Source organism: Ovis canadensis, chromosome 24 (genome assembly GCF_042477335.2).
Source record: "Ovis canadensis isolate MfBH-ARS-UI-01 breed Bighorn chromosome 24, ARS-UI_OviCan_v2, whole genome shotgun sequence".
NCBI lineage: Eukaryota > Metazoa > Chordata > Mammalia > Artiodactyla > Bovidae > Ovis > Ovis canadensis.
Genome location: NC_091268.1, coordinates 24,349,134 through 24,360,553, shown reverse-complemented (window position 1 = coordinate 24,360,553; position 11,420 = coordinate 24,349,134). Strand labels below are relative to the sequence as shown.

Genomic DNA, 11,420 nt, shown 5'->3' with positions numbered 1-11,420 from the left:
GAAAGATTGTCTCCTGAAATTTGAGTGGTGTAGTTCACTGGGTCAGTGGAGGAGGGATAGAAGAAAGAAGGATTTGAAGCCAGAATGTTCATAGTTAGAAAATACTTTTAGACTATAACTGTTGTCATATGTGTGCAGCTTACTTAGGACTGCTGTGTGTATAGTGGACTTCTCTGGTGGCTCAGATGGTAAAGAATCCTGTGTGGGAGACACAGGAGATGCAGGTTTGATCCCTTGGTGGCGAAGATTCCCAGGGAGAAGGGAATGGCTACCCACTCCAGAATTCTTGCCTGGAGAATTCCATGGAGCCTGGTGGGCTACAGTCCATGTCTATACCCTAAGCCCAGAAGAAATGCCCCATGGGGTCACAAAGAGTGTGTATAGTGGACAAAGTCCTTATTTGAAACATCTAGTCTATCTAGATCTTTTAAAGTGCCCAACATATGTTTAGAGTGAAATATCATTTTGTAAATATCTTTCTGCTAAAGTTGATAGGAAGTACTGTCTTTTGGCAATGGAATTGCTAAACCATCTCTGTGAGCAGTGTCAACCAAAAAAAACGCAGAAGGCTCCATATGAGAGCTTATTTGGAATCTTTATTTTTTTAATTTAATATAAATTTATTTATTTTAATTGGAGGTTAATTACTTTACAATATTATATTGGTTTTGCCATCAGTTCAGTTCAGTTGCTCATTTGTGTCCAACTCTTTGCGACCCCATGAATCGCAGCACGCCAGGCCTCCCTGTCCATCACCAACTCCTGGAGTTCACTCAGACTCACATCCATCGAGTCAGTGATGCCATCCAGCCATCTCATTCTCCGTCGTCCCCTTCTCCTCCTGCTCCCAATCCCTCCCAGCATCAGAGTCTTTTCCAATGAGTCAACTCTTCGCATGAGGTGGCCAAAGTACTGGAGTTTCAGCTTTAGCATCATTCCTTCCAAAGATCAACATAAATCAGCCACAGATATACACTTGTTCCCCGTCCTGAACCCGCCTTCCTCCTCCCTCCCCGTACCATCCCTCTGGAATCTGTAAATTTGTAATTTGGAAGACGTGGATTTGGGTGAAGTTGAAAGAGTGATGTAGGGAAGAGAAAGGATCAGGGGCTTATAAAAGCTAAAATCACAGTTTGTACTTTGACACGAGAAAGGTGTAATATTATGTTCAAAATCTTTCAAGCTAGGCTTTAGCAGTATATGAACCAAGAGCTTCCAGATGTATAAGTTGGGTTTAGAAAAGGCAGAGGAAACAGAGATCAAATTGGCGGCATTCATTGGATCATATAGAAAGCAAGGGAATTCCAGAAAATCATCTACTTCTGCTTCACTGACTATGCTAAAGCGTTTGACTGTGTGGCTGTTTGATCACAGCAAACTGTGGAAGAATTCTTAAAGAGATGGGAATGTCAGACGACTTTACCTCTCTTGTGGCAAACCTGTATGCAGGTCAAAAAGCAGCAGAACCAGAGATGGAAAAATGGACGAGTTCAAAATTGGGAAGGGAGAGCCCCCGGCCCGGCCCAGAGGGATGCGGCGCAGCGGCGGCGGCGGCGGCTGTGGCTTTGAGAGCGCGCCCGGGGCCCGGGATCCGGCCGGGCGGTCCTTCGCTGCTGCGCATCCCCGCGGAGCCGACCGCGGCGCGGGCCGGACGGGGCTGCTGGCTGCCGGGCTGCTGAGAACCAGCCCGAGACCTCTGCTTGAGGGTCCTTCCTCTGAAGACATCACCAGTGTGTGGAGCCTGCCGCACACCCACCCCCGGCCAAACCACGGCCTTTACATGCGTCTTCCGGTGTTTCCCGTGCGACCCGTCCTGTGGGAGTGCCTCGTGGGCCACCCCAGAGTTCACCCCCGGCTCAGCAGCGCCAATGGTGAAGATGACCAGATCCAAGACTTTCCAGGCTTATCTGCCTTCTTGCCACCGGACCTACAGCTGCATTCACTGCAGAGCCCACTTGGCCAATCATGACGAACTTATTTCCAAGTCGTTCCAAGGAAGTCAAGGACGAGCATACCTCTTTAATTCAGTAGTTAACGTGGGCTGCGGGCCGGCGGAGGAGCGCGTGTTGCTAACAGGACTGCACGCCGTCGCAGACATTTACTGTGAAAACTGCAAAACCACCCTGGGCTGGAAATATGAACATGCCTTCGAAAGCAGCCAGAAGTATAAGGAAGGCAAGTACATCATTGAGCTAGCACACATGATCAAGGACAATGGCTGGGACTGATGGGAGAGCCTCCAGCCAACCCAGCGTCCACGTGAATGCCATCCAACCGAACATTCTACCCAAGCGTGAGAGAGTGACTGAACACGTGGTTCCATCCATTTAGAGGCCTTGCCATCTGGGGCATTCTCCCACCCTGACGCCGTCTTTCTGGTGACCGGCCTCTAAACCGCTGTCTCTCTGTCTCTTTGCTTTGTATCTGTTTGTGAGTTGATCCTGGCTTCTCTCTCTGTTCTAGTGTTGGCTGATAAAACAAAACAACAAAAGGAACAGACGCCTGCCCGCGTGGCGGCAGCCCACTTGGACGAAGGCCCCAGGGCCCCTGCAGAGCTGCCCGAAGGCCGCTGGGCGGGAGCACAGTGGCCCAGCCCGGGGGTGTGAGGGTCCCGGGTGGGCAGGGGTCGGGCGGGGAGAGGTAGGCGCAGACGTGTGCTGCTCCTGGAGACCTGGGAACTTAGGCTTGAAATAATCGAGTTGTCTAAGAGGGCAAAGAGGAAAAAAAAAAAATACCTCATGACTGCATTCTCTCTGATCAGAAGCTTCTGTTCCTGCCACCAAATGTGCCAGGTTAGCGAGTGAGGGCACAAGAAGGATGGCCCCTGGTCTTCGCTGGCGGGGCAGGGGGCCGGCCTGGTTCTCCCAGGCCGAGCTGGTGGGGGGAGCAGTGTGTCCTGGCAGCAGGGGATGACTTGGGAAAAGCCCAGAAGGTTTTGATGCCTGATGCCTCACTGCTCCTGTGGGTGATCTCTGCCTCTTCAGCCACTGTTGGTGACAGGAGAGGGGACTGTCATTTGCAATGAGCGCGAGATGCAAATATCCCAAAGGCTTTGACCAGCAATCAAGTAAAAAAAAAAAAAAAATCAATGATTGAGGATAACAGGGAACACAGTGGGGGAGGTGCAGTGGGGAGCTCTTGCAGAAATGGCCTTGATCTTGGGCCAGATAAAATAAAAAAATAGAACCAGTTAGCAAAAAAACAAAAAAAAAACCAAAAAAAAACAAAAAAAAACAAAATTGGGAAGGGAGTAAAACAAGGCTGTATATTGTCACCCTGCTTATTTAACTTATATGCAGAGTACATCATGTGAAATGCCAGGCTGGATGAATCACAAGCTGGAATCAGGACTGCCAGGAGAAATATCAACAACCTCAGATATGCAGATGATACCACTCTAATGGCAGAAAGTGAAGCAGAACTAAAGAGCCTCTTGATGAGAGTGAAAGAGGAGAGTGAAAAAGCTGGCTTAAAACTCAACATTGAAAAACATAAGATCATGCGTCCTGTCCCATCAGTTCAGTTCAGTTGCTCAGTCATGTCCGATTTTTTGTGACCTCATGAATCGCAGCATGCCAGGCCTCCCTGTCTATTACCAACTCCCAGAGTCTACCCAAACCCATGTCCATCAAGTCAGTCATGCCATCCAGCCATCTCATCCTCTGTCGTCCCCTTCTCCTCCTGCCCCCAATCCCTCCCAGCATCAGAGTCTTTTCCAATGAGTCAACTCTTCGCATGAGGTGGCCAAAGTACTGGAGTTTCAGCTTTAGCATCAGTCCTTCCTAAGAAATCCCAGGGCTGATCTCCTTCAGAATGGACTGGTTGGATCTCCTTGCAGTCCAAGGGACCCTCAAGAGTCTTCTCCAACACCATAGTTCAAAAGCATCAATTCTTTGGCGCTCAGCCCTCCTCACAGTCCAACTCTCACATCTATACATGACCACAGGAAAAACCATAGCCTTGACTAGACGGACCTTAGTCGGCAAAGTAATGTCTCTGCTTTTGAATATACTATCTAGGTTGGTCATAACTTTTCTTCCAAGGAGTAAGCATCTTTTAATTTCATGGCTGCAGTCACCATCTGCAGTGAGTTTGGAGCCCCCCAAAATAAAGTCTGACACTGTTTCCACTGTCTCCCCATCTATTTTCCATGAAGTGATGGGACGGGATGCCATGATCTTCGTTTTCTGAATGTTGAGCTTTCAGCCAACTTTTTTGCTCTCCTCTTTCACTTTCATCAAGAGGCTTTTTAGCACCTCTTCACTTTCTGCCATAAAGGTGGTGTTATCTGCATATATGAGGTGATTGATATTTCTCCCGGCAATCTTGATTCCAACTTGTGTTTCTTCCAGTCCAGCGTTTCTCATGATGTACTCTGCATATAAGTTAAATAAGCAGGGTGACAATATACAGCCTTGACGGACTCCTTTTCCTATTAGGAACCAGTCTGTTGTTCCATGTCTGGTTCTAACTGTTGCTTCCTGACCTGCATACAGATTTCTCAAGAGGCAGGTCAGGTGGTCTGGTATTCCCATCTCTTTCAGAATTTTCCACAGTTTATTGTGATCCACACAGTCAAAGGCTTTGGCATAGTCAAGAAAGCAGAAATAGATGTTTTTCTGAAACTCGCTTGCTTTTTTGATGATCCAGCAGATGTTGGCCATTTGATCTCTGGTTCCTCTGCCTTTTCTAAAACCAGCTTGAACATCAGGGAGTTCACGGTTCACGTATTGCTGAAGCCTGGCTTGGAGAATTTTGAGCATTACTTTACTAGCACGTGAGATGAGTGCAATTGTGCGGTAGTTTGAGCATTCTTTGGCATTGCCTTTCTTTGGGATTGGAATGAAAACTGACCTTTTCCAGTCCTGTGGCCACTGCTGAGTTTTCCAAATTTGCTGGCATATGGAGTATAGCACTTTCACAGCATCATCTTTCAGGATTTGAAACAGCTCCACTGGAATTCCATCACCTCCACTAGCTTTGTTCATAGTGATGCTTTCTAAGGCCCACTTGACTTCACATTCCAGGATGTCTGGCTCTAGGTGAGGGATCACACCATCGTGATTACCTGGGTCATGAAGATCTTTTTTGTACAGTTCTTCCATGTATTTTTGCCACCTCTTCTTAATATCTTCTGCTTCTGTTAGGTCCATACCATTTCTGTGCTTTATCGAGCCCATCTTTGCATGAAATATTCCCTTGGTATCTCTAATTTTCTTGAAGAGATCTCTAGTCTTTCCCATTCTGTTGTTTTCCTCTATTTCTTTGCATTGATTGTTGAGGAAGGCTTTCTTATCTCTCCTTGCTATTCCTTGGAACTCTCCATTCAGATGCTTATATCTTTCCTTTTCTCCTTTGCTTTTTGCTTCTCCTCTTTCCACAGCTATTTGTAAGGCCTCCCCAGACAGCCATTTCACTTTTTTTGCATTTCTTTTCCATGGGGATGGTCTTGATCCCTGTCTCCTGCACAATGTCATGAACCTCATTCCACAGTTCATCAGGCACTCTATCAGATCTAGGCCCTTAAATCTATTTCTCACTTCCACTGTATAATCATAAGGAATTTGATTTAGGTCATACCTGAATGGTCTAGCGGTTTTCCCTACTTTCTTCAATTTGAGTCTGAATTTGGTAATAAGGAGTTCCTGATCTGAGCCACAGTCAGCTCCTGGTCTTGTTTTTGTTGACTGTATAGAGCTTCTCCATCTTTGGCTGCAAAGAATAGAATCAATCTGATTTTGGTGTTGACCATCTGGTGATGTCCTTGTGTAGAGTCTTCTCTTGTGTTGTTGGAAGAGGGTGTTTGCAATGACCAGTGCATTTTCTTGGCAAAACTCTATTAGTCTTTGCCCTGCTTCATTCTGCATTCCAAGGCCAAATTTGCCTGTTATTCCAGGTGTTTCTTCACTTCCTACTTTTGCATTCCATTCCCCTATAAGGAAAAGGACATCTTTTTGGGGTGTTAGTTCTAAAAGGTCTTTTAGGTCTTCATAAAACCATTCAACTTCAGTTTCTTCAGCGTTACTGGTTGGGGCATAGACTTGGATAACTGTGATATTGAATGGTTTGCCTTGGAGACGCACAGAGATCATTCTGTTGTTTTTGAGATTGCATCCAAGTACTGCATTTCGGACTCTTTTGTTGACCATGATGGCTACTCCATTTCTTCTGAGGGATTCCTGCCCACAGTAGTAGATATAATGGTCATCTGAGTTAAATTCATCCATTCCAGTCCATTTTAGTTCACTGATTCCTAGAATGTCGACGTTCACCCTTGCCATCTCTTGTTTGACCACTTCCAATTTGCCTTGATTCATGGACCTGACATTCCAGGTTCCTATGCAATATTGCTCTTTACAGCATCGGATCTTGCTTCTATCACCAGTCATATCCACAACTGGGTATTTTTTTTTTGCTTTGGCGCCATCCCTTAATTCTTTCTGGAGTTATTTCTGCACTGATCTCCAGTAGCATACTGGGCACCTAATGACCTGGGGAGTTCCTCTTTTGGTATCCTGTCATTTTGCCTTTTCCTACTGTTCATGGGGTTCTCAAGGCAAGAATACTGAAGTGGCTTGCCATTCCCTTCTCCAGTGGACCAAATTCTGTCAGACCTCTCCACCATGACCTGCCCCTCTTGGGTTGCCCCACAGGCATGGCTAGAACCTCGCAAAACTCAGTAGGACGAAGGAACAAGGAAGAAAAACAGGAGTGTTAGTAGGACTGGACCAGCTCTCAACCAGTGGGGGACCTGAAGCAGGGGTCTGATCCCCACATTTGGGCAATTATGTGAGTCAGAGGAGAAATGTTTAATGCTGGGAGTGATACAGCTGATCTGTGGCAGCCTAAATGGAATGAGAATCAGACAGTTCTTTCCACCGCCATACATACCCTGGACAGGGACGCAGGTCCCCTGGAAGGCGCATTGGCTAGAATCTGTAATTTAGGGATTGTGGAGCAATCCCAGAGTGAGGGCTGCTGTTGACTGTGGAGAGCTGGATCGAGGGGATGTGAGGAAGGAGACTGTGGTATGAAATACCTGTGGAGGAAAGCCAGGCAGCCATGGAAGCAAGGTAATCTTGCTGAGTCACGCGTAGGGGGTGAAGCCATCACCATAGCCTCTCTCTCCCCACACGCCAGCATTGGCAGCTGAACAAGAGAGGCTAGCCCATCAAACGCCTGAGGCACTGAACTACAGAGTAGGACCCCACCCTGGGGGGCGTCTTTATGTGCCCAATGTGCCCAAACAACAGAGAAGGACCCCAGGCAAGGGAACCCTCTAAGTGCCTGAATGCGCGGAGCTACAGAGAAAGACTGGCCAAAGAGGCCTTTTCTGATCGCCAGCTACAAGAAGCTTGAAAAATGACTCAGATAGGACCATAACTCCTGGGGCGGAAGCAGCCCGTGTCCCTGCACACTTGGTGCTGCCAGGGTCCCTGCAAGCCAAGCAGCTGTGCCATCTTCACGCTCAACTCTCACTGGGGCAGAGCTGCCACAGGCGAAAAAAAAAAAAAAAATCTTGCATCTATACACACAAGGTAGCTTCAGTTGTGTCCAACTCTTTGCGACCCTATAGACTGTGGCCTGCCAGGCTTCTCTGTCAGGGGTGTTCTCCAGGCAAGAATAGTGGAACATATTGGCCAATACTGGCTGCCGCACCCTTCTAGAGCATTCTATTTCCTTCTGCCCTAGCCGCCAACTCCCCTGAGTATCTGGTGCTGCCAGAACCCCTGAGACCCAAGCAGCTGCACCACCTCCACACCTGACAGAGGTGGAAATAAAACCACAGTTGAAACCCAGGGGCAGTGTGGCTAAGGGAGAAGCCCCAAAAGCTTCCCACCAGCTGTACAAGCTGCAGATTAAATCCACATGATCAACTAGGCAGACTCTGTGTCTGTGGAATATATAAAAGGTCATTGAGAGCTTCCACAAAAGAAAACACACTAGTTTTGATAGCTGTGGATGTTGAAGGCAAGAACACACAGGAGTAGGACCAGATTAGAATCTCAGCTGCCCCCGCAATAGGTCCAGAGATCAGCATAGTGTTAGAGGGCATCCCTAGGGAGGTGAGGTGGACTGTGACTCCCAGCGAGAGAAAGGACTCTGACAGCAATGACTCAAGAAAAACATTTATTGCTCTTGTTTTGACTTGTTCTGTAGATTATTTTGGATTTTTTTTTCTTTTGCCCGTCTGTTGTACTTGTCGATTTTAATAACACTATAAAATCTAATTAAACTTTTGAGCTTTTTTTTTCTCAGTCATAATTTTTATTGTTGTTATAAACCTCTGTTTGTGCTTTAGTTAGTTTTGTTCTTAAGTGGTAAATATAGTTTTTGCTTTCCTTTGTTCGCCAGGTCAATCTATTGTACTTTATTTTTGTTGGACGGTTTTGATTTTGCTTGTGGGTGTATGTGTATATGTGTACATTCAGTCACACTGTTTACGGTTGTTGTAAACTTCTGCCTCTATGTTGGGCTTTTGCAGTTCTGTGGAGTTTACCCTTTTTTGCTCTCTCTCTCTTTTTAATTTTAATTTTTTAAACCTATTATTATTTTTTTACATTTATTCCTTTGTTTGCTTTTTCTACTGTTCTTTTCCCCTTGAAGTTAACCTTTAATATATATAAATATTCTTAATCTACTTCTGTTTAACTTTGCATATCTATTCTTGCTTTCTTTTCTTTCTTCTCAACATATTTGTTAGTTTTATTTTCATTGCTTTATTCCCCAATTGGCACCTTGCTTTCGCTTTGTTTTCTGGTTTGTGCTTTAGTTAGTTTCATTCTTAAGTGGTAAATATAATTTTTGATTTCCTTTGTTTGCTGGGTCAATCTATTGTACTTTATTTTTTTGGACTGTTTTGATTTTGCTTATATATATATGTATATATTCAGTCACACTTTTTATTGTTGTTATAAACCTCTGCCTCTACCTTAGGTTTTTGCAGTTCTGTGGAGTTTCCCTTTTTTTTTTTCTTCTTTTTTTCTTTCTTCTTACTATTTTTTCTTTTCTATAATTTTAATTTTTAATTTTTTAAAACCTATTATATTTTTCTACATTTATTCCTTTGTTTTTCTTTCCTGCTGTTCTTTCCCCCTTGTAGTTAATCCTTAATGTGTATAAATCTTCTTTATCTACTCTATTTAACTTCATATATCTATTCTTGCTTTCTTTTCTTTCTTTCCTTTCCTCTCAACATATTTTTTAGTTTTGTTTTCATTCCTTTATTCCCCAGTTAGCACCTTGTTTCGGTTTTGCTTTCTGGTTAGTTTTGTTCTTACGTGGTAAATATAATTTTTTATTTCATTTGTTCGCCAGGTCAATCTACTGTACTTTATTTTTGTTGGACTGTTTTGACTTTGCTTACAGGTGTATATGTATATATGTATATTCCATTATTTTAATTATTATTTGCCTGATAGTGTAACTACCATTGGTCTGAGGTTCATCTTTGGTTTCTTGTTTTTGGGAATTTGTTTTAATCTCACTTTATGCCATAACAAACCACTTGTGGAATCTTCATTCCTGACCAGAGATCAATCCCTGAACCTTTGGAGTAGGAGCACTGACTCCAAGACATTAGACTACCAGAGAACTATCCCTAGGGGTATCAAATAGTGAGAACGCATACAAAGGAAACCCCTTGAATACAAGAACCGGCATCACCCAATCACCAGTAGCACCCTGTGGAGGATTCCTCCTCTAAACAACAAACAAAAAAAAATACAAACCCAGTCATCAGCAGACAGGATTGCCACCTCACTCAACCTTGACCATCAGAGGAAAAACAAACAAACAAAAACTCAGCACAAATCTCACCCTATACAAAGTTTACACAAACCACTGGACCAACCTTAGGAGGGCAGAAACCAAAAGGAAGAAAGAATTCGGCCTTGAAGCCTGGGAAAAGCAGACTTCAAACACAATAAGTTAAAAAAATAAAAAAGAAAAGGCAGAGAAATACTACCCAAATGAAGGATCAAATTAGAAACACAGAAGTAAGAATAAATGAAGAGGAAATAGGCAAACTACCTGAAAAAGAATTCAGAATAATGATAGTAAAGATGATCAAAAACCTTGAAAACAAAATGATAAAATGCAAGAATCAATTAACAAAGACCTAGAAGAATTAGAGTAAACATACAGAGACAACACAATTACTGAAATTAAAAATACTCTGGAAGGAATCAATAGCAGAATATCTTAAACAGAATAACGAATCAGTGAGCTAGAAGATAAAATGGTGGAAATAACTTCTGAAGAGCAGAATAAAGTAAAAAGAATGAAAAGAATTGAGGATAGTCTCAGAGACCTCTGGGACAATATCAAGTGCACCAACATTCAAATTATATGGGTCCCAGAAGAAGAAGAGAAAAAGAAAGGATATGAGAAAATTTTTGAAGGGATTATAGTTGAAAATTTCCCCAGTAAGAAAAGAGAAATAGTCAATTAAGTCCAAGAGGCACAAAGAGTCCCATACAGGATATACTCAAGGAGAAACACGCCAAGACACATACTAATCAAACTAACAAAGACTAAACGCAAAGGAAGAATACTGAAAGCAGCAAGGGAAAAGCAACAAGTAACAGACAAGGGAAACCCCATATGTTCAACAGCTGATCTTTCAGCAGAAACTCTGCAGGCCAGAAAGGAATGGCAGGATATATTTAAAGTACTGAAGGGAAAAATATACAACCAAGATTTCTGTACTCGGCAAGGATCTCATTCAAAATTGGTGGAGAAATAAAAAGCTTTTCAGACAAGCAAAAGTTAAGAGAATTCAGTACCACCAAACCAGCTTTACAACAAATGTTAAAGGGACTTATATAGTCAAGAAATACAAGAGAAAGAAAAAGATCTACAAAATCAACCCCAAACAATTAAGAAAATGGCAATAGGAACATATATATCAATAATTGCTTTTAATGTAAATAGATTAAATGCTCCAACCAAAAGACACAGACTGGCTGAATGGATACAAAAGCAAGATCCATACATATGCTGTCTACAAGAAACCCACTTCAGACCTCAAGACACATATAGACTGAAAGTGAGAGGATGGAAAAATATATTCCATGCAAATGGGAAGCAAAAGAAAGCTGGAGTAGCAATCCTCATATCAGATAAAATAGACCTTAAAATAAAGAATATTACAAGAGATAAGGAAGGACACTACATAATGATCAAGGGATCAATCCAAGAGGGAGACATAACAATTGTACTCAGCCAAAAAAAGGAATGCTTTTGTGTCAGTTCTAATGAGGTGGATGAACCTAGAACCTATTATATGGAGCGAAGTAAGTCAGAAAGGGAAAGATAAATATCATATTCTAATGCATGTATATGGAATCTAGAAAAATGGTACTGAAGAATTTACTTACAGGGCAGCAGTGGAGAAACAGACATAGAGAATAGACTTG

General features: G+C 43.3%; 1 protein-coding gene across 1 annotated transcript; it reads left to right on the top strand.

The window, feature by feature from the left end:
* Positions 1-1,564: 1,564 nt before the first annotated feature.
* LOC138429726 (protein yippee-like 2) lies at positions 1,565-2,585 on the top strand. Its single transcript, XM_069571452.1, has one exon. It carries the CDS (start codon positions 1,869-1,871, stop codon positions 2,226-2,228), a length of 360 nt encoding a protein of 119 aa, XP_069427553.1. The 5' UTR covers positions 1,565-1,868; the 3' UTR covers positions 2,229-2,585.
* The last annotated feature ends 8,835 nt before the right edge of the window (positions 2,586-11,420 follow it).